This window comes from Narcine bancroftii, chromosome 10, assembly GCF_036971445.1.
Source record: "Narcine bancroftii isolate sNarBan1 chromosome 10, sNarBan1.hap1, whole genome shotgun sequence".
Classification (NCBI taxonomy): domain Eukaryota; kingdom Metazoa; phylum Chordata; class Chondrichthyes; order Torpediniformes; family Narcinidae; genus Narcine; species Narcine bancroftii.
In genome coordinates this window covers 78,952,443-78,976,500 of record NC_091478.1, presented here as the reverse complement: position 1 = coordinate 78,976,500, position 24,058 = coordinate 78,952,443, and the positions used below count along the sequence as shown (strand labels likewise).

Here is a 24,058-nt window from a genome sequence, read left to right as displayed (position 1 = left end):
GAAATTTCAAATAAATCAACTATTCCTTTTAAAGGAAAAAGAGAAGCTGAAGAAATGAACTTTAAAGCCACATCACAGTGGTTCCCACCTCAATGTATCGGCTCCCCATATGATGCTTGTGTCTCTCCAGTGCAAGGTCTCGCTGTTCTCGATTGATGAACCTGACCAGAGCTTCTCCGTTCCTTCTTCCCTGTGAGTTCAGGCACAGAGCTACACCACCCCTTTGATGAAAGCAGAATGATCTCATTATTGAAGTATTGTCAAGCCCATCCATTACGGCCACCAACCAATCCAAAAACGACAAACCCATTTAACAAAGTAAAAACAAAACTCAGCAGGTCTAACAGTGTACTTTAGAGTTAGAGCAAAGATAGATACATAACCAACGTTTTGGGCTTGAGCCCTTCATCGAGGAATGAACAAAATGTAGCAGGCACCTGGACAAAAAGGGGATCTGCCTACATTTTTCTCACAACTTGATGAAGGACTCAAGCCTAGAATGTTGGTTATGTGTCTATCTTTGCTATACAAGGTACACTGTTTAACCTGCTGAGACCCCAGCTTTGTGTTTTATTTCAATCACTGTGTCTTTCACATTAAACCCATTTAACACTTATGTTTTTAACAACATTAATTAAAAATCAGTAATACCAAAATTTGATGAAGGCTCTCTGCATAAAGTTGGGGAACTTCGAAAAATCATTTATCGATTGACCAGGAAGGCCAATGATTTCCCCCAAGTATTGGAATGGGCATTACAAACAAGGTTGGCCCAAACAAACAAGATCAGTCACAGAAAGGAGATAAAAATTCTTCATCTTAATCTACATCAAGCAATGGTGACAATAGTGGATAGGGACCACATCAATTTAACTGCAATTTCATTATGGTTAAATCTTGGTTGATATTGCATTGACCATGTAAAGAATGCTTTAAGCCAGAGTCCTTTTTGGAAGAGGTTGTGGGTATGGGAGGTACTCTTAAGAATAGTCCAGGTGAGTAACTATAATTTTGTGTTGTCGGAGGCATACACCCTGCACCTGTGGTTGAGGGAATGAATGATGAGAGGGCACTAGGTGTTATTCAGGGAGGTGGCTTGGTGTGGATGATGGTGTTACTGTTCAAGTGTTATTGAAGCTGTACTCATCCAGAAGAGTGGAGACAATTTCATCACTCTCCCACTATGCCGTATAAATGGCAGAAGTTGAGCCACTCACTGGAAGATAATCTGACTGTTCTTATAACCACAAGAACCAGCTGGTTAGACTCTCTTTGAGATGGTCACCACCTGCAGCTTAGGTGGTGTGAATGCGACTTGTCACTCATCTGTTCTTAAATCTTGCCGCATGCAACCATGGGCCTGCTTCATCCACAGAAGGGCCATGACTGGAATTGCTTTCAACCTCTATCCTTCTGAAAGAAGTCACTGAAGCAGAGATGACTATGGCAGTCTATCCCCTGAAGAACTTCTACAGTGATGTCCTGGAGCTTGGATACAACTCCCTCCCTTTGTGTGCCGTACAACTCCAACCTCCTAGTTCTATCTCAAGTCAATCCATTCCCCAACCAAGCACACACTCTTGATATTGCCATTCTCTCCTTTCACTTCTCTCCAACCTTCTCCCTGCCAAATCCAGTCCTGTTAGGCAAACATTCTCTCTTGTCCCTCAATCAGCACTTAAAATCAGGAGGTCACTGTGGGACACAACAACAGCAATCTGTAGAGCACCTCGTCTCCCTCTGGAGGGGACACCAGCTATGATTGTCACCATATACATAAATGATCTGGAAGAGGGGACAGAGTGTAGTGTAGCTAGGCTTGCTGATGACACTAAATTGAATGGGAAAGTAAACTGCGCAGAAGATACCAAGAGTCTGAAGAGAGAGGTAAATAGATAAGTGAATGGGAAAGGATCCAGCAGATGTGAAGTTATCCACTTTGGAAGGAAAAATTGATCAGAATATTATTTAAATGGCTAGGGATTGCAGCATGCTGCTATGCAGGAGGACTTGGGAGTGCATGTGCATGAATCACAAAAGGTTGGTTTGCAGGTGCAGCAGGCCATCAAGAAGGCAATTGGAATGTTTGCCTTCATTGCTAGAGGGATTGAATTTCAGTGCACCTGAATGCATCGGTACAAGGTACTGGTGAGACTATTCTGGAGTACTTCATTCAGTTCTGGTCTCTTGAGGAAGGATACACTGGCTTTAGAGATGGTGTAGAAGAGGTTCACCAGGTTGATTCCAGGGATGAAGGGGTTAGCATATGAGGAGAGATTGGGTCATCTGGGACTGTACTCACTGGAATTTAGAAGAATGAGTGGGGATCTTATAGAAGCATATAAAATTGTGAAAGACATAGATAAGATAAAGGTAGGCAAGTTGTTTACATTGGAAGGGGAGACCAGAACTAGGCGCTATAGCCTCAAGATTCAAGAAAGTAGATAGGACAGAGATGAGGAGAAACTGCTTTTCCTAGAGGGTGACCAATCTATGGAAGTCACTGCCCATTGAAGCAGTGGAGGCGACCTCAGTAAATGTAAGGTTGGATTTTTTTTTTTTTAAAACATAGTAAGGGAATTAAGGGATATGGGAAAAAGGCAGGTAGGTGGAAGCCTATGATCAGATCAGCCATGATCTCATTGAAATGGTGGAACAGGCTCAACAGGCCAGATGGCCGACTCCTGCCCCCATTTCTGAGGTTCATATGAATAGAATCAAGTCAGAATTCCAGACACTTGAAAAGTATGGCATTAACTTGTGCCACAGGAGCAATTACTAGGTCAAACTCAAGGGCGTTTTGAAGGTCTGAGTCCTATACCTCATCATCGTTACAAAAAAAAATCCTTAAATGTATTACTCTGTGCCCCAACCCAACTCTAAACTTTGTTTTAGTTTTGTTACAATTTTTAGGTCATTTATCTTAATACAGAATTATCCAAATCTGTGACCATTGCCCATTACTCACACACTCTGTTCACCTACAACATCCTCGTGTCTCATCTCTTTGATACAGTTCACAGAATAACCAGGGTTTGCTTCCAATCCTGCCAATTTATTTATAAGCTGCGTAATTCCAACAATGCATTTGCCTCCAGAGCAATGCTACACACCAAGTCAACACACGATTAACCTACTGACCTTCTCCCTAAACTAGATGGTAACATTACCCAAAACTACGAGAAATGCACTGTATCATATTCTACACCATCCACATTCTAGAACGCGACCATCAAACCCATTGGTGGAAGAGTTGGATTTGTGGAAAGATTGAATGATCATAAACTCCTCATCATTCTCTTTCCACACACACACACACACACACACACACACACACACACACACACACAACCAAGCTCAGAACCCCTGGATCTCATCTCCACTTCAATTCTGTTCCTTCTCAGTCAATACTGGTATCCTTGCATGCTGCTTTAAACTTACACAAGTTTTTATGATAACATTCAAACTATCTCCTTTTCTTGCCAATTTCCTTTCCTGCAGAGATGGTTCATCTTTTCTCACTGGCCTACAATGGTAGCCAATAACACCTCAATCCTTTGTTTCTGCTCCAACCCTCTTGTACAAATCTCCTCAATTTACTCCCGTTATGAATTCCCTCTCTTTGCCAATATCCAATCCTTCTTCACCAAGAGCCAGGTCACTGCAGATGACTCTGCACTCCTCAAATCAAAGATTTGGTCTATGAACCTACTTCACATGGGTAAGCAAAAAAAAAGCACAAACTTGTTGAAAGAAAGAGTCTGAGAGGATGCAGTTGTTTTTCGGGAATGTGCAGACATGCAATTTCAGAGAACAATAAATAATATTTCAAAGCAATAACTATGATGCAGAATTACACTATCAATTAGGAGCAAAGGATCATTGAATGATTGAACAAACCAAAGGCTTAGTAAGCAGGAGCTTTACTCATCAACAGAAGTCAGAATAAAAGCATCAAACACAAAGCATAATTATTTTTTTTGATAAATTATGGATGGTAAAAATGAATCGTTATGAATGACTGATTAATGGTAAATTTATGATAAACCCTCAAAGCATAAATGGATAAAGAAGAACCAATTCAAAGCCATTTAGAACATTTAAATTACAATGAAAACACAGCTGAAAGTCTACAAGCAACCAGATAGAGTGAAACACCAAGATCGTATAATTGGTCTATAACCTCTCCACTTTCACTTATTTATTCTTCTTAAGAGTTCGCCCTTTTAACGGCTTCCACTTTTTAAAAAAAAAATGAAGTAGACTGGAGATCTCAGCATCTCACTGTTGAAAACTTTCCACTTAAATCTTCTGCTAAAGCTTATTCCAAAGCAAAATCAACTCATCTTCTCTGGTAAGTGGTGTCAATTAAAATTCTTCTACACCTTCAGCCTTTGGATGTCCTTCCTAATGTGAAGCTCATGAGGTTTCAATGCAAGGTCTTGCATTGAGCACTGATATTGTAGTTTGGTATTGAAATGCCTACTTGCCCCCATTTATTCTGCTCCAACACCCCTTCTAGAAGGGTTAATATTGCCTCTTCTCATTCCTCGTAAACTAGCATTTTTATTCACCAATTTTACACTTTTCTGCATCGCTTCACATTCCAACCCATTTCAAAAATGCACACTAATCCCTAATCTCTATCAACTTCCATGCTTCGTATCCTAGTTCACGTCAAACCTACTATTGTTCTCTCTTCTGGGAACCACCACAAAATACCTCTCCCAAAAACAATCAGTTTTGTATCCATTATCCCTTTAAGCACATTGGCCTTTATAAACTTTGCTGACTTCTGCTTCTTGGAATTTCTGCTATGGCTGAAAAGGTTCATTTCTGCAAACACTATTAAAAATCAAAACACTGCACCAGACAGATTCAGCCTATTCACCCTCAAATTGAGCTGGTGTTGTCTTTAGATGAACCATTTAAGTGAACTCTCTCCAATATCACCAACTGCACCCCAGACACTAGTAGCAAACCAGTGTACAGGACATCCAAAGAAGCAGGCTATATTTTGACAGTTGTTATCTCCAAAGCATACTCCTTTAGCTACTGGCCAGAAAACATGCTCATCACCAACTGTCATGTTGGAAAGAGTACAAGGTTTGGTGGGTTCACAGAGAGGGGAGTATGGACACTGTTGTTACAATCACACATAACTTTAATTAACACACGGGAAACAAACAGGGGATTAAACAATGATATAAACATTCACATCAGACCTCGGTTGGACTCTGACAATAGTGAGCCTATACTGGACACGTTCACACTCTTGAGTATACACACTAAAAACAGGTTCCCTGCACCAAAGGGGTTGCGGATCTCTGCAAGTATTTATCTATTGCAACACTACGGCTCATCTTCAGTGTAGTGCACACCTTACCTACGACACTTCCAGCGAAGCAACCTGGCATGGAGCGACATCTAGGGCTTGGACCACAAGGCAGAGAGAAAGAATGTGCTGATCTGGGTGCCTAGCCAATAATGACCTAAATAATTTAAACAGTCCAATGGCAAGGTGTGCACTAATGAGTGGCCGGAATCCAACCTTGATTGACAGGTGATCAGACAGGGAGGACACATGACCACCTGCAATACACATATTCCAGATAGGCAGGGAGGCCATGTTTCCTCCTCACACAACACTGACCCTTCAATAATCGAATGCAACACTATTAGGCATTTGTGGAAATTTTTTTTTTACTCTAAAGAATACCAGAGTTACTTCATAAGATTAAGGAAAGCAAGATACCAAAATCAGGAAGGGAAACATTCAAGAGGATTACCAAGCAACTGGTGAATGTCATGGAAACCCTTTTTATAAAAAGGGAGTATGGACAGAAATCCGGTGAGCACACACAGGAAAGGCTTCTGATACTGGAAATAATCAATGTTGTTGAAAACACCATTATTCACGTTCCACCTCTGCCGGTTATTTAAAAAGTAGACAACCTGAGGAAGACTTTATTTCTGGTAGTTGACATTTCAAATCATATATGGTTTTAAATCCAAGCAAATATGACATTCATATGATTGGGTCCTTATTCCAAAGCACACTTACTTTGCTATGTTGAGTCCTTTGAAAAATCGTGCTATGTCTTGGTCGGATGATTGCCACGGTAAACCTCTGGCCCTGATTACCGTTTCACCATCTACTCCTTCAGTTTTGCTGCTGCAAGAGAGTATTTTATCAGTAAAGTTCCACCCATCAGCGTTACATCATGAAATGACCATTGTAAAACAACCCAAAATATTTTAGCATTTTGTAACAAACATCAATTGCTTCGCCAAATTGAAGCATCTTTCTAACCAAAATATTTTCTGCTTCTTTCAGGCCAGGCGCACAGCAGACTGAGTTGTCTCGCCATTTTACCTCCCCTCAAACCAATTACTCGGAAACTTCCAGGATCACCCCTCTTCCTCCCCCCCCCCCACCACTCCAAACTTCCCTCCTTCCTCAGAGTTGTCCGCATCTGCCCAACTGACCCTTGAAGGCAATTCAGAACAGAATTGTGAAGCGGAACAGGCACGTGCTGTCTGAAAGGAGTTGGTATGTTCTCCCAGTGTCTGCATGGGTTTTCCCAGGGGGCTCTCGTTTCCTCCCACCATTCAAAATGAACCAGGAGTGTTGGTTAATTGGCGACAAGGACTCGTGGGCCAAAATGGCCTGTTACCATGCTGTTGTCTAATTTTTTTTTAAATTTAAATTACAGAAATACAGCTTGATACAAGTCAATAAGTACACCATCACTCACCAGGGACCAGTTTCAAACTTGTAGTTGACTGTTTCAGAATTTTTGAACACATAATCTGAAAAGGGGAATAAAACAACTATACATTATCTCATCTCAGCAAGAAAAAAAAATCTAGAATGCCAAATCAGAGGGTTAAGGCACTTACTGTAAGGCTCATTAATTAAATGCAAAATAATTGCACTCATAGTGGTTACTTCAAATACACCAAACTCATTTACAGCATCATCTGTGCTCAATTCCAAATCTATGCTCATCATTAAGGAAGGTGAATTGACATAATCCTCGAGAATTACATCCTTGGATGCAATCATCCATTATTTGTAATTCAACAATCGGATGCGTAAATGGGTAATTTAAAAGTAAGAAATTAGTCAAAGGACTTAGAACAGGGGAGAGGTAGATAAATAAGAGTCATTACGTGCTTTCTATAAAAATCAATTCTAATAATATTGTTTGTTTTGTTCTAGTCTTCAATCAGTCACATTTATACACGTGTGTAAAACGCAGGAAATGCAAACCGATAGTCTTTCGTTTTAAGTAAATGAGAAAAGAAATTTACTTGCAGCAGAACCTTCGCGAGGTATCATGATAAATTATGAGAGTTCTGCTATGTTAATTTTGATCACAAAGCATTTCTTAGTGTTATTATCTATTTGGATTAAACAAGGGAACATTTCCATTGGGTGATTTCTATTAGTATAGAAATCCAAAAAGGTTCACACCCAAGCATTAAATCAAATTAATAAAGAATTCAATCTCAAACGTGTACTTGTTTCCAGTTCTGGGTTCGTTGAATAGAACAGTATCTACTGATAAATCATTCAAACTCTTTGGAAAAGAGAAGCCAAAGCGCAAGACAGAGGGAAGGATACATTCTGCCATGGAACTGATGGAAAGTTCTTTTGTGGAGGCTGCATCTGAACAGCACTTCTCAAATTCCTTCGGTAGGTCATAAAATGAATAGAAGCAGTCCAACAGCACCAAGTTCTATAAAAAGGAAATCAGAATCAAGTTGAGCATTCTGAGCCAAAAAGGTTAATATGTTAACAGGAAGGTCCTTACAATGGCCTGCCTTCCTCTCATCGACACCCTCACTTCTTCCCCCACCCCCAAAAAAGTGTCTGGATTACCCAATCCAAATATTTATTACAAGATTAGTACTGACTAGTACAGAACCACCGCTACTCTGGGAACAAGGTCAGAGCTGGATAACAAATGTTAAACGATAGCAAGCTCAAATGACAGTTTGATTAGACAGCTAGACAGCCAAATGTCCAGATCTTTCAACAACAAAAATACCCTGAAATGAATCCCAACCAATAATTAATAAAGCATTGAGTTAAATCAGTAAAGAGCATAATTTCTGCCCTAATTTAAGCATGATTTTTTCCCCCCCAAAATTAATGGGAAATTAGGACTGAGGATATGGCAAACTTGAGAGGTAATAGTAACGATTACTGCCAAACATTCAACAGGCCACACACTCTGCAGTTAACACTGTAATCGTTAAACTTTTCATCATCTTGGTGGTGCATGTATTATCAATCCAATCAGATGACTACCAGATTACACACTGCAAACATCATCCTACTTCATGATCAGAATCAACTCTTCTGTTGGTGAAATTCACTTATAATTCCCACTGGTCTGAAACAGAACTTGATCCCGAAAATGTTGTGCAATTTGACTCATTCTGTTCTTGAATTACAATAACACTTAAATAAGTCTCTCTCCCAGAATTAGTTCAAGTCATTGCTAAAATACTACATAGCATGGCTCCTATCCTCACGAAAGGCAGTGTGCTGGATTCCAAGCCCCACGCTGCTCAGAAGAAATTATATTCGTAAACTTCCTTTTAGCATCAAGTTACACATCATTTTTTAAATTTCAAAAAGGCCAGAGAATGCATTCAGGATCAATAAACTGTTTGGATCAGGTTCACAATGAAGAAAACCAAGAAAGAAATTTGCAGGCCATCATTTGTAACTGCTGGCTTTAAAATGAGTTGGAATTGTAAAAGGTTCACCATTAACACATCTTTTTTTCCCCCGCCCTCAACCTATTTGTTACGTTTTGGGAAGGTTTGACAGGAATGCAGAGAGAAACAAAAAATCATATATAAAAGGCACTGACAGGATCAAGATAAATATCACCCAATATAATTTCAGTCTCAGCATTCAGTAGGCAGAGATAATATACAAGCATATTGAAAAATATGACAAGGCATCATCAACTAAAGCAAAGTCAGGAAAGAGACAGCAAGGATTAAAAGAGAAAGGTTCCACTTGTCAAATCAACTGACTGCTTTGACAAGAGAATAGTGGAGAACTCATACATGTTTATACACACTTCAAAAATCAATGGATTGACCCAGTCTCTCTCTGGCATACATTACTGGCCAATCAGCACTTTGAACCTACACCTGCTCTTTAGTAGCTATCCATTGACCTCCCTACACATCTACTCATTCCTAAATCTTATTTGAATCTTTATTAAATTTCATCCTGGATGTTAATATTAAGTCATTTTCCACCATTACTATTAATCTCTCAAGTTTTTGATTTAATATTATTTTAGCCAACTAATAATTCTTCATTCCTCTTTCGACATGTACTCTATTTCATACTTGAAGTATATGTTTCATAATTGGTGTAACTGATTTTCCTTGCAATAACCCCTCGTGCCATTTATATAAAATGTGTTCAGAATTACTTTCTCCTGTTTTACTCATTTCAATTTGCATCCATGCAATCTTTTCATCGGTCTGATAACAAGACGACAAAAATCTAAGTTGAGCTGCTTTATAATAATTTTTAAAATTAGGCCATCGAAGTCCCCCTTGATGTAATTTCCATGTTAATTTTTCCAATGCCATCCGAGGTGTTTTATCCCTCCAAATAAATCTTCTTGCACCTTTATTTAAATCCTGAAAAAAACATTATTAGTACAAAAATTGCTAAAGATTGAAAAAGGTATTGTATTCTAGAAAATATATTAATCTTCACAATTTCTTAAAGAAATTGGCAAACCTTTCCATTTTAATAAATCTTTAATTTTCTTCAATAAAGGTATGTAGTTTCATTTAAATAAATTATTCAAATCATTATCAATATTAATTCCTAAATATTTAATTGCATCCTTTAATTCCTTTTATGGTTAATAATTGATGTTTAATATAATTGTGAAATAAAAAACAATAAGGCATTGTTTTGGGGATTTTTAAAAATTTTGATCAATTGAAAGACAGATACAGGTACGCGATCCTTTATCCAGACATCTAAAATCCAGAAAGTTCTAAGATCCGGCAAGTGGGGAGAGAGGTGGCAGTGCGAGTTGGGCGGGTGGGAGACTGGCAGCGCGAGTCGGGTGGGAGAAAAACCGGCAGCGCGATTCAGGCAGGCGAGGGGGGGTGGGGGGGGGAAAAAGAGACAGCAGGGCGACTGGAAGGGGGTGGACTTAAATCTGGCTTTCCAAAATCCAGAAAAATCCGAAATTCGGAACACACTCTCCTTCAAGGGTTCCGGATTAAGGATTAAGGATCGTGTATAATATACAACACAATACTATTTTTTCTTATTATCAACTTAAATCATATTTAAAAAGAAAATGAAGGAGGAATTTTAAATTACCAGAACAAAGTCCATTTGAATATCTAGTAACAGATACGTTTATTGAAAGATTTATTACTAATATGTCTATCAAATTACAAGAGACTATTCAGAAAAAGGATTTATTCAAATCCAAATCTAGGTGGGAAAAAGATTTAAATATACAGATTCAAGAAGTAGTGTGGTCAAAATTATATTATGAAGTGTAACTAATACAATTTATGTTAGATATCACATAGTACAATTTAATTTTTTACATCAATTATATTATATTCCATACAAATTACATGCATTTCATTCAAATTGTTCTGATCAATGTTTTAGATCTAATAAAGAAGTAGGATCTTTCCTGCATGCAGTCTGGCAATGTGAAAAGGTAGGCAGGTTTTGCAAGGATACAAGTAATTTATTGGGACGAATTTTGAAGATGCAAATTTAGAAGGATTGCAGAGTATTTTTGTTGGGAGATATTTCCCAATTGAAGTTAGATATTTATTGAAAGAAGTTTTTAAGTCTAGCAATAGTAGTAGCAAAGAAATCTATAGCTGTAACATGGAAATCTGGTGATATTGTGGGGTTGAATAGATGGCGAATGGAATTATTAAATTGTATACCATTATAGAGAATAACGTATAATTTATGAAATCAACCAGAAAAATTTGATAAGATTTGAAAACCCTACATAGATTTTATTGCTACGACTTAGCCTGCAGCATCCATCACTCCCCCATCCAACTCGCCCTATTAGTTAGGGTTTAAGATTGTTATGTAAATTGCAATTAATTAAAAGGTATAGGTTTATTAGACAGGCTTTTTCTTTTCTTTTTTTTCCTACTTTTTTTGGGGAGGGAGGAAGGGGGTGGGGGAGAAAATATATAACTATGACTTTTGTGTCACAGTTTTTATTATTTTTATGTTATGGATAAATACTATATATGTTTTGATGCAAATGGAAAATAAAATTTAAAAAAAGTCTCTCAAGTTGTCTCTGGTTCATTTGCAAAAATAATCATACATGCATAATTTTGAAATAACCTTCAGAACTTTTCCATGTTTAAAATCTCTATTAAGTTTTGAATTAGCTTCTTAAAAAAACCCAGAATCTTCAATCTCCAAGTCAAATCTGTTCTGCACATCATTCCAGTAAACTTCTATCAAACTCAGACTAACAGATTTGAATAAAGCAGAATCTCCAAAGGAATTTGAGATCAAACAATTTTTAAAAAATAAAGATTTAGCCCAATACTCATTAACAAATAATTCTAGAAGGAACCCAAGAAGAAACAGCAAAGAAAGAATAAATGAATTAATAGCTAGAACTCACAAACACCAGAGTCAAGTTTGGTAATAAGGCCATAGAAGGAGGAGTATCAGTAATTTACTTGCTCAGAGAAAGATCTGATCTAGCATACAAATAGGATTCAAATAAAATGCATCAAACTCAAACTGGAGTAATATTAAGCAAATGTATACACTGAGCACTGCACAGAAGTACAAAGACCTCAGACGTGCAGATTTGAGCCCAAGTGGTGGTAAATCTTTGGAATTTTTCTGCCAGAGGACTCTGGAAGCCCAGTCACCAAGTATATTCACTGCAGGGGTTAATATATTTGGTGTACCAAGGCATTGAAAGAGTAAAGACTTTGAACAGAAAAATGATCGAGTTAAAAGTTGGGTGCAATTTTATTAAACGACAAAGCAGGATCGCAAGATTGAGTGAACTTCTCCTGCTTCTATTTATGTTCTTTTGAAAAGCAGCACAAGGCTAAATTAAAAACTCAGATGAACTGGGAACTAAAGCACAAGGTTACACAAATGGTGGGATTAGTAATTAATTTATCAGGTTGCACTATCTGCAGGTTAAATCAGGAAGGATGCGGAGAACTAGAATGGTCATGAAGAGTCCAAAGATCAGGAAACTTGTGAAGTCTACAGAGAAGGGCATGATGGAGTGGCAACAGTGAAGAATCTGGGCTAGTAGAAAAATGGTCAACTCAGGAGAACATGAAACTGCCAGGCCAATGAAGAAAGATTACTCTTTAGAAATAGGTGTCTAAAATAACCATCTAAACGTCAAAGATATGGAATGCTTGAAGCGCCAGTTGCCAAACTGGTTTGAAAGACCCGAGAGATGAACTGTTAATGTCATCCATTAATGCCAGTTAATCAAGTCACAAAAAGAATTACGTAAAGTATTTTTTTGGGTTATGAAGTTCAAAAAGTAATTTTCAATAGAGGTCTCAGGAAAAAATATCATCCAATTTACTCAGAATCCCACTGCTGGAGAAACACTCCAAAAATGCGAATGATCTAAATCTCATTAGCTGCTGGGAAATTCTGTGTAGCAGGTCCATTCTTAGCAAAGATGCTGAAATTTTCAAAAGCTTAAACCCAAAGTCTAAAGCTAGAGAAGGCAACATAAAGCACTTAAGAGGAGCTTGGGATCACCCAAATGTTCTGTTTTCCCCCAACATTTATAACCTCAGAGCTGTCAAATTCCTTCACCTTTTTGGATGCTTCTGGGTGCAGGACTTGTCGAACAAGTAGTTGGCCATCTGTACAAAGGCAGTAGGAACTTCTCCCAAGTGCTTTCAACTCGCTCGACACAAACTGGTTGAACTGAAAAGGAATGATTCATGTATTTATTCAGATCATTTACAATTATTGGGTCACACCTTTCTAAAGAATGTGGGAGGACTCACAAAACACAAATCATTTAAACCACAAAAAAGATTCTATGGGCCAACTTTCATAAAGTACAGTAACTACATCTAAAATGTTGATCAACACAATTATAGTACTAGTTTTTTTAAGACTGTAGATGGGTGGGGAAGCAGATCAAGAAAACATTTCTTCTCCCATATTAATGGAAATAACTCACTAGTACATCTACAGCAATATTTAACCAAGACCACTGCACAAGTGGAAACAAGCAATGCCTTAAACTGTTATCGAAATGACAAGCTGTTGTGCAAGAGAATATCAAAATATCCGCAGGAAAGGTTGAGATTTGAGCGAGTGATACTATTTATATTCAGGAGAAAGGCTAACCAAAAGGCAATGGATATACATGAGTGTTAGAATCGGGGTGGTGGTGGGGGCAGATGGGGGGGGGGGTGAAGGAAGAGAAGTAAAAACAAGCAAGCTGATGGTGCTGAAGTGTTTCCACATGGATGACAGCGACTTGAAGCATATACAATAATCCCTGTTTGCCTAGTCATTAGAATAGCTGGTGAAGGCCTCAAATCATTTTCAATCTAGCCAGATGTATAAATGAGCTGCTCCAACACCAATGAGAGTACAAAACACATTCACTGGATGAATCTATTGAAGGATACATTGTGTGTTTTTTTTAATTAGACATAGAGCACTGCCACAGACAAATTCAGTCCTACAAGTATAAAGAGGATGAAGTTCTTTCAATTTTCCCACAAGATTTATCAATTTTAAAACTGTTCTAACATTTGCCAAAATACATATTCTCTGTCATTACACAGAGAAGGAACATGGAGTGTCCTCCCCTAGCAATTACAGGTGGCTCCATAAAGTCTGTATAACCAACAAGTTTTGCATGGATTTCAACATCATAAATCACAATCACCTGCACCACACACACACTCAGCTAGACACCAAAATAGACATTTCCAACATTTAAATTCAGATTAAGTGAAAGCAAATGTGCTCATTCCCACTCCATAGGCTGCTAAATTCAACTTTCAAACACAAAAAAAAACCATGTAGAAGATGGTTAAAAGGAAGTGTCAGCTAGATGCAAACTTTTAAGCAGAAATACTTGTTAGGCAGCTTGGTGCTGAAGCCTGGACAAGGCAGAACAACGTGTCTGACCACTTTAAAGAGAGACAACTAAACTCCCATCAACCAGGAAAACCACAATCCAGCATCCCCAAATACTCAGGTTACTTTTTCCTGAAAACATGTCTGTATAAACTTTTTCTGCAAACAAGCCATACTTTGAGAAAATAAATTAACATTAAACCAAATAACCTACAAAATTAGTATCTAGTTACTTCACTATCATGTTACAAACAATTTAATGACTCTCTCAAAAAAATCATTTACTTGTGTGAACACTGACATCTTTAGATTCCACAACTTCAGTAATTCAACTTTAGAATCCCTTTCAAACAATATCCTATGGATTAATATTAGCCTACAGTAGATCTTCTCCGAAGTAGTGAAAGCTCCTCAGCTGCTTTGCAGAAGCAAAAACAAAGTTGTGACCAATATCAGGGCTCAGGACCAAAAGCTTTATTTCAAAAGGAGGGAAAAATAGAGCATGGCAAAGCACAAAGGTCGTCCCAAGCCCAAAGCTAATGGCCACTTATTGTGTCATAAACTGGGAATATCAAATGGATCAGCATTAGAATGCTCTCAGCTGGACGAGATCATGCAGAGATTTGAAACATGGCTACAAAATTTTCAGACCCAAGCAATACACAATCAAGAACTGAAGTTGATCAGTGTTCACAGATTTTCACAAAGACAACAGAATTCCAAAGGAACTTAAAAGTTTAGCAGGTGAAGGTTACAGATAATTGAGGGAGTGCATTTGAGTCAATAAATTTGGGGATACAAAAACAAATTTAAATTCAGACAACCAGCATAACAGGCCATTTCAGCCCATGTGTCGGAGCTGTTGAATTTGCACCGTGGTTATGGTTTTCTGATTAAATTCATCAACTAGAATTATAGTGGTCAGGTTGAATGGAAAGGCCTTGTTTGGCTACAGCAAGTCAGAACAGTGGTGCATATGTGCATTGTGCGCAAGACAAGTAATAATGATCATTAACTTCCTTGAAGTTAAGGATAACAAGCTGTAAAAGAGGAAAATCTATAACCGTAGTTCTTCAAAGATTTCTCATTCAAGAGGCAAGCTCTGAATGTTGCATAATTTGGAGACAAGACATAAAAAACGGAAAATTGAAGCAGCATTTTCACAATTAAATGGCTTAGAATATTTATCAACAAAATTTGCCTCAATCTTGATAGATTGAAAATGCGATTAAAAAAAATCTTGCTATCAGTTCAAAACTTACCAAGTTTGTAAGTAATTGGGTGGCATGGACTAGTGGGCCAAAATGGCCTTCTACCGTGATGCGTATCCAAATTTCAATTTAGAAAATTAAATTTAAAAATGTAATTTAAATTGTAGCAAGATTTAAATAGCCACGTCAGGAGAACAACATTCATTAACTAAGGGCCTAAGGATTTACAAATCAAAGCCAATAGGTTCGGGAGTTTAATTTATTTCACTTTACATGGAATATTTTGGAAATAACACAACTTTTAATGGAAACCATTATTAAAATAGATGCAAGCAGACAGAAGAGAACAGTGCTAGAAAGTGTTTCAATTTGTCTTTCTCCACCATCCCACAATTCTTCCTCGGTCCTCATGTCTCTCGACATCATCTTGTTACTTGCAGGTGCTGGTCCACCACATCCAATTATTCCCTTTAAAACGGTCACACCAGCTGCCAAGCAGGTACTAGAAAAGCAGAAAGTTCCTACAAAGATTCAGGAAACCACTGCCTATTCCATTTTTTCCCCAATGGACTCCATCTCTCTCAGTTTGCAACATTTATTCCATTCAGATCCTGCACACATATCCACAGTTCCCCTATTCTTGCCTCTGTCACATGTTGCGGACAAAACCCTCATCCGTGTCACTCCCAGTCTTGACTATCTCAATGTCAATCTCAAATTTTTTTCTCTCTATTCAGAATTTTGCTCTTCCTATTTTAAACAGCAGCAAATTCCAAACACCATCATATCTGTGCTCATCATCCTACTTCAGATCAAGGCCAAGCAACATACAAGAAAAAAAAAAATCAGACTTTATTTCAAGTACCTTCATTTGGTCCTTTTCTCATTTTTTTTCCCCAGCACCAACAATGCCCAATAACCTTTACCAACTCTGACATCTCCAATTTAAAAGTGCATTTAGCTGCCACAGCCCTAAAGTCCATAAAAGTACCTCTTACTATACACAGTCTTTAAAACTTATTGATCAGATAGCTCCTCAAATAGCCCTTATGTGGCCACATCAATCTTTGTTTGTCTGCATTCTGGTGAAGCCAATGTATTTCACTAATGTAAAACATGATAGAATTAGTCCTTTGCATCTGAAGCGTTCATTGTTTATTGCAGAAACTTGACAGACCTGTGGTCCAGATTCAACAGGACCACCAGCGGCAGATAATTCAGGTGGAAGTTGGGAACCGCCTTTCACAAGCAGGGCTTGAACTCTGTGAATCTGCACAAAACTCCAATCAGATCGCTTGCTTGGTCTTCAAAGCAGGGCCCCACTGAGGATTCCAGACACATGCAAGGGGAAATCTCCCTTCTGGAGCAGGGTGAATGAAGGGGTTTGTTTCAATCCACAAAAGAAAGCTGTAGAGATGTGCTCAGTCACATTTGCAGCAGCTTCCCAAGTACATAAAACACAGATAACAATTTAAATGTGACCAAAGCACATGAACGCGACATGACATTGGGCTATAATCTGTCCATCACCAATCCATAGTCCATTTCTTTTGGGGGCTGACACTTGGGTACTAAGGAGCTTCCAGGGCACATCCTCCCTTTGCAATATTTTTTTCTTCCTCTCCCTTAAACATCTTGGAAAACCTCTGATGTAAATATATCATTCAATGAAGAATCTCAGGGTTGTGGGAGATGTCATGTCTGTACTTGGTCAACAAATCTGAAATCCGTTAGTGTGATCGATTGTCCGTTGAATCAAGTTTCGGGGGTCGCTGAACGTCAATAAAAATAGAAACAAAACAATGGGCGGGGGAACGTGAACCGACACAAGTTCAATTAAGTGATCTAGTTTCCTCTCTTACTTAGTTACCACTAAATACCACACGCACGCACTTTGTAGTTAAACACCGGCATTCATCATCTGAGAGCCCAGTTGTGGCTCAAATCATCGAATAGCAACAGCGTGACCAAGAGATGGAATTTGTCGAAGTTAGCCTTTTGAGATTCAAAATCTAAACACGGGGCTTTCTTGTGCTTAACCCCCCACCCGGTTTTGTTACTTAAACCAGGCATTCAGCTTCCCTTCAATGGCCATGTTTGTCCGTGAACCGGACTCAAACGGTTAGGATTCATTGATGAACCGAGAGCCACCCCGACTCCAGCCAATTCCATTTTCCCGGGCTACAGAACTCGACTTTCGTTACAGTTCATGCAAACAAACCCCCCGGAAGAAGCTACAGATTAACTGTCTTTGTTGTCACTCAGGTTGGAGTTGCTAGTTTTTTTTTCTTTAAGAAAAAGCAACACGGAGCAAGGAAATCCCTTTGCAAACATTACAAAGGGGCGCAGGTGAAGGCAAATAACATTGACAGGCTGATCCCGAAATTCAATAAAGACTCTCAAGCCACCGGGACGTCATTGGCCGCTGCCCCCCCCCCCCCCCCCCCCCCAACCAACCACTCCCCTCCCCCCTTTCCCAAACAGTTCCGGCTCCTGAACGCTCAAAGGATTTGATAGAATGTAGTGAAACGTTGCAACTTGGTTCACATTTGAGCACCAGGCCACGCAACTGCGATTAAAATCGGTGTGTGTGAAGGCCGCCTCCTCCTGAGTTGGGCTAAAAAAAAAAGCAGTTTCCTCCCGAATTCAGGTGGGTCACTCCCCAAACTGCTTCCTGTGTTGGCAACAGGTTTCCATATTGCCTGTCAAGTTTTTGTTCCCAACCTCACACCCTTCACACGTCCTCTCCAGAACTCAAAAAGTCCCTTTTATTAGAGTTGATTTTTTTTTAAAACCTACATGTTTTCAGGTCAAATCGCGGCGGCCTCACCTGTGCAATAACTCGTTCGAATGGCTCCGCCTTGTCGATTTCCTCCGCGCGAACACCCAGCTGCTCTTTACACTGTTCGCTCAACTCCGGGTTGTCGGCTTTTACCGGGATTCTGTGCACGTCTCCTACCTGTTAACCGTGAGGGGTTGGTGGGGGGGTAGAGAGAGAGAGGACGGGTTGCAACATTGCGTAAGTAACTCAGTCACTCACAAAGTAACAGACACACACACACAAAGAGGTAGGTGTATTTAATTCACCGGTGAAAACAGGTTTGTGTACAGAAAGACACGCATAAAATCCAGATCAATTGCGTACCTTCTTGTTGTGTAGATCCACAACTTGCCACACCAAGAGAACTAGTTCCCTTTCATCCGAACCTAGTTTAGCCCCACTTGCACCAGCCGTTGCCCCATACAAAACCACCAGAGAATCGTGCGAAGCCGTCATGACGGAGAACTACAAGCCAAGGATCAAACACACAAAAAAAGTGTTCACCTTTCGAGTGCTCACCTCTACCGAAAGAAAAAGGAAGGGAAGATGAGAAAGATCTTATTTTCCATTAAACAAAAAGGAACAAGCTCCTCTAGTTCTACCTGATCCAAAGGTGTTTGAGGAGTGGATCCTGCTCGAGGAGAAACTGACAAACCTGGTCTCTTTCACTCTGACATGGGAAAACGATGGCTGCTTTCTGTCCTCATTTACCTGCCTGAGGCTCAGACCATGTGACAAGTAAAGGAGCAATCGCCTGGGAGATTCCATTGGTTCTTTGCAAACAAGAAAGCAGGGACGTGGCATCGCACATAATGGAACAATCCAATCGGTGCTCCACCTTTTGATCGGTGGAGAACCAGAAGATACCAAGTGCGTCACGCTTGTCGTTCTGGCCAGCTACTCTGTTGGTCTGGAGGGGAAAGACCGCCTTTTGATACTTAGACATTGAATGATATATGAGAAAAATAGGTTGCACGAAGTGTCAATGGTTGTCTAGATGGAAATATTTTTGACTCAGCTTACACAAAAGTCCCTTCAACTCCGATTTTACTGCTTCTTTCAGAATTAAACCTCAAAAAGTTTTGTTAATGATTTTTCACTTTTATTTATTTCAAATACCACGAGGCGCTGGGAAAGTTTTGATTCGTTTTACCGCTCTGGGGTAAGTGCGAGGCTTCTCAAGATCATAATAAGGGGTGACGTTCTCCGAGGAGGAGAGACCCCCATCCGTCTGACAAAATCTTCGAAACATGACGGCTGGTGTGAGACAGAAATGCCGGGACCTCCCAACATCAAACCACCAAGGGGAACTGATTAACTGGCCATTCACTTCGGTGGTTTTGGAGGGTCCAATGATCACTGCAGACCAATATTTGTTTAAGGCTGGGCTTACTACTCGTGTGATCCACGCCTGCGCAACTGGGAGTATTGATTCACCATTGAAAAGTGGCAATGAAGTTTTGTCATTTACTGATAAATAATCTTAACGTGTTAATTTGGAGAGTGGTTTATTGAACTAATCCCAAAACGGTTTCTTAAAAGAAGTGGGGGACTCATGAATAGGCCTTCCATTTGATCGATCTTTTCTCTCCACTGTGCTCGCAAAGACGTCAAAGCACTGAATTATCCAGAGGAAGCTGCTGAATTGATATTAATCTCTGATGGTTTACCAATTAAGACCACGATAAAGACGGTCACCCTCTCATCAATGATTAATGCCGTTCTGTTGATGCATCTGTTTTCCACCAGACTCTGAAAGAGAGAGAGCAAATTAAATGGGCATTGTCTTGCATCTTTAAGGCCGACTTCCACAATACCTGAACAAGCAGGCCATTTGTCGGGCTATCCAACACTGATTTGGAGTTTGATCCAGTCTGCTTAGCAAAATACACCTGTCTGCACTGACAGTTGCACGTTGGGATGTTTGCAACATGAAGAGTTGGTTGCCACATAATCAGAAATCGAGAAAGTGATTCTCGAGGAAATTATGGTCAGGAAAACATACAAAGAGGACACTTCGAGAGTTGGTTTAAAATTAATCGTTGTCTCTTTTGTTTTTCCATTGTCATCCAGTATCTTTTTGCAGCAGATTCGAATTTCAGACCCCGGTGACAATTTGATGTATCCCTCTGCATGATGTAACTTCGCCACATTTGCGAGGGAGAGTTGACTGGGCACGTGGTCCGGCTCCAGTTGACTGGGTTAAACAATAACCGGGAACGGTTGCCGTTCCCCCCGCACATCTCCAATGGACTTGGAGTGGAAAGACGGATAGAAAGTGGGAGGGCGGTTTGAATCTCCCCACCCGGAACCCACTCACAGACCAGTGACAAGAGCGGTCCCATGATCAACCAGCTCTGGGCGGAGTTAACTTGCAGTTGAGAATACTTTGTATTTTGTGTCTTTTCGGCTCTCCGCAGGTCTGTTTGTTTAAAGTCTCTTGATTGCTACCACCCAGATCACCATGGGATTCCCATGGAAACAGCGCCACGCCTTCAGAGCCAAACCTGTCCTACACCATTGCATCAGACCACAGTGTGACCCGTGTGGAGTGAAGTGCAGCAGTTTGCCCAGTTCAGGACTCTGAATACATTTCCCCTGCTGTTGCCCTCTCACGCAATTTTACCTAAATTAAGAACAGATGTAGCCCCATCTCCCCCCCATCCCCCATCTCCCCCCATCCCCCATCTCCCCCCCCATCCCCCAACTCCCCCCCATCCCCCAACTCCCCCCCATCCCCCAACTCCCCCCCCATCCCCCAACTCCCCCCCATCCCCCAACTCCCCCCCCCATCCCCCAACTCCCCCCCCATCCCCCAACTCCCCCCCCATCCCCCAACTCCCTCCCCGGGGATTTTTGATCCGATTCCTTTAAAGTTATAAAGTGGTTATTACCCCGAATGCGCACGGCGGCTGCAAAGCTGACGGGCGAGGTCAATTGATTAAAAGGAACGAACGATTCGGGACGGGATCTGGTCCAAACGTGAATTGGGGAAACGCCTGGTTTGCTCACGGTTTTGTTTCATTGCCCGGGGTCAAGTTTTAGGAGCCGAGTCGCTCCCCGACAGTTTATCACGATGCTTTTTCTAAGAACGTGGGCAGCGAGGTCTTGGTGAATCGAAGGGTCCCAACGTTACCGACGATGCTTTTGTCACGTTGTTGAAAATTAGTTAACAAACGTTTTCATCCCCCAAAACGGCTCTTTGCAAATGCTTCGTTAAATTGCTCAGGTCCAAATTTCCTCGAGCCCAGTGTTCCGTTGTTTTTCATTCAATTTCTTGCAACCCGAGCCCTGGACACTTGCCCAGTGTCTTTCATGGTTCACGTCGTCTAAGATGGGTAACAACCTGATGGCCACAACCTGACGGAGCAAGAGCAAAATCTTTGGGATTTCTTTTTAATTAGAGTGGTTACTGAGAAGTTGGAACATCCTCAACTATCTAGACTTGGAGATGCTAATGGAGGGAAAATGGTCCTTGTTCTTGGTTAAATGCGAATATCTTCCTAAATCTAGACAGTTCATAATAATAACATCTGATACATAAAACTGCTCTGTTAAATTTACGAATCTCTGGTTTCCAGGAAGATGTATTTTCATGAATTTTTCTATCTGCTCTTTCGTGACTGAAGGAAGTTACTGGTTGTTCCCCCCAGGGAAGAGCAATTTCCCAAGCAAAGAGCATGGAGGTGAAGTAACATACAACCATACCTGAAAGGGATAGACTTATTTATACACCTCCCCTACCCCCCACATGAAAACTAGAGGATAATACTTTGTATAAAGCGTAATTATTAAACTGTTATGAACTTAAAGTCAATAATTAAAAGAGGGATTCAGTAAAGAAAGACATTTATCTAAGTTGTGTCACCATAATTATGTCAGTTAGCATATATGGGGTAAATAGCTTTAATCTGTTTCGAACTGTTCTTGAACGCTGACTATAGCCAGAAAGCGAGTGTCCGGTCCTTAAACTTACCAGTTTAAATTCAGTATGCAGGTGTTTACAGTGAATTTTGTTTCTTTCATTCTGCCTATGTGTGTGTGTATTAGTGGTAAGGGAATGGTGATGAGATAGGCTTCTGATTTCTGTCAACACAGCAAAAGCCCTTGGTAAAGTACCACTAACTGATTCATAATTCTATTGAAATAAACTATATTCACAGCTGATAGATTAATGACTGATCTGCCATGAAAAGGATAATCATCTGGAAAGTATTTTGATTTTAGACTTTGTAATTGCATCTTGATGTTTTGTGGGAAGATTGAAACTTGTCAATGTTAGCAAAAATACTTTTGTCATTTCACAATCAAAACTTTTGATTTGCTTTGTCAGTGTTCCCAAACAATTTTATATGGGGAAAATACAACAATTTTTATAATTATCTGCACCACTCTATATATCTTTTTGTATGTTATGACTGCATTCCAATTCTGGATTTAGCCAATTTCATTATGTTTCTGATCACTAAAATGAATTTAACATACTTTATTTCCCAATTTGTCAATTTACATTCAATGAAGTATGTTTTTGGCCCTGTAATGTGCAGATGATGATATATTCCATCATGCCTGGCCCTTGTTCACAAAGCAGCAACTGCATATTTCGTGAAGTGCATTTAAGACAGAATTTTAATCAAACATGGTTACCATATATCATTTGGGAGGATACTGCAGCTTCTGATGTAATCTTACAGTATAAGAAAAGATGTTATGATCATGAAGGAACCAAGTATTAAAAATTGGTACTAAATTTGAGATGTATATTCCAACAGGCTGGCACCAGAGATGATGTATCTATTCTGGTTTGGCCTTTGTTGAATAGAACTGGATATTTGAAGTGTGAAATTGTATCTGATTAACCATGCTAAGTTCAAGCATGCAGGTTCAGTGCAGTTAGAAAGATACCAAGTTTAAGTTTATTGTCACGTGGATTGAAAATGCAGTGATTTAAAATGTAGAAAATATATTTATTTAATGTAAATATTTTATTTGATAGAAACAGAAAATGCTGGAAATACTCATCAGGTCAGTCCACACTTGTAGGAAAAGAAATAATGTTAATGTTTCAGGTCAAAAACGCTTCATCGGAACTGCAACACAGATAGAAGTAGCTTGTATGCTGTAGGAAGGGTGGAGGAGGCAATATTTCCAACAGGATAGAATCAAGGCGATTTTAATTTTCATCGTAATTGTTTTTAATTAAGTGCATTAACCAGGGATTCTTGTGTCTTTGCAGAGTAGAATTTGGGAAGGCAATCAAAGCATAATTTTGTGGCAGTGTGAAATAAACATGAAAAAAAATGGTGGGTCGTAACAGTGAGAATTGTTTTCTCGGAGAACAAATCGGGTTGGAATGTAGTGACTCTTATGTAACAAATGCCAGTTTGCACAGAGAAAGCTCACTAAAGGCATCCATGAATTGACCATTTTATTTACTTTTGGAGATTTTGATTGAAAGAAGAAAGTTGGACTTGAGATCAAGAAAATACATTACTATTTAATTTGTGCAATGATTCTCCACCTGGACTGAAGGCAATAGCTCTGTACTTAATATAAATGGATTACAACACAGCTCTGCCCAATATTTGATGGATTTTAGCCTTTCGAGTCATAAAGCCTGGAAACAGATTCTTTGTCCCACATTGTGCTCAAAATTACTCTTAAAAAGTTTTGCTTGTGCTCAAGCTGTTTATATTCATTTAATTTGGAATCAATTTAGTGGGTGATGCACCAGTTAGTGAAACCCAGGTTAAATCCTGATCTCAGATGCTGTCCTGTGGAGTTGGAACGTTTTCTCAGTGACAGTGTTTCACCATTTAAGAAATAGTTCAATTTACCATTTTTCCTCTCGAAGTAGATGACCTC

At 39.6% G+C, this 24,058-nt stretch overlaps 1 protein-coding gene and 1 long non-coding RNA gene across 9 annotated transcripts in view; both read right to left on the bottom strand.

The window, feature by feature from the left end:
* esrp2 (epithelial splicing regulatory protein 2) overlaps nucleotides 1-18,941 on the bottom strand; it is a 33,166-nt gene extending 14,225 nt beyond the window's left edge. For 2 of the 8 annotated variants that reach the window (XM_069901535.1, XM_069901533.1), the window contains exons 1-9: nucleotides 18,796-18,941; nucleotides 18,518-18,658; nucleotides 18,203-18,331; nucleotides 12,872-12,985; nucleotides 7,631-7,745; nucleotides 6,904-7,002; nucleotides 6,759-6,813; nucleotides 6,065-6,175; nucleotides 89-221 (exon numbers count right to left, since the gene is read on the bottom strand). In XM_069901535.1, coding sequence (XP_069757636.1) covers nucleotides 89-221; nucleotides 6,065-6,175; nucleotides 6,759-6,813; nucleotides 6,904-7,002; nucleotides 7,631-7,745; nucleotides 12,872-12,985; nucleotides 18,203-18,331; nucleotides 18,518-18,649 — 888 coding nt within the window. In that variant the 5' untranslated portion in view covers nucleotides 18,650-18,658; nucleotides 18,796-18,941. Of the gene's footprint in view, nucleotides 1-88; nucleotides 222-6,064; nucleotides 6,176-6,758; nucleotides 6,814-6,903; nucleotides 7,003-7,630; nucleotides 7,746-12,871; nucleotides 12,986-18,202; nucleotides 18,332-18,517; nucleotides 18,715-18,795 lie in introns of all 8 variants that reach the window. The other 6 variants (XM_069901536.1, XM_069901528.1, XM_069901530.1 and 3 more) reach the window with 5 other exon arrangements.
* A 743-nt stretch (nucleotides 18,942-19,684) lies between these two features.
* Nucleotides 19,685-20,786, bottom strand: LOC138744819 (uncharacterized). The gene is made up of 2 exons (XR_011345777.1): nucleotides 20,518-20,786; nucleotides 19,685-19,945 (listed from the first exon to the last, which is right to left on the bottom strand). It is a non-coding gene; the product is annotated as an uncharacterized lncRNA (long non-coding RNA).
* Between the last annotated feature and the right edge of the window lie 3,272 nt (nucleotides 20,787-24,058).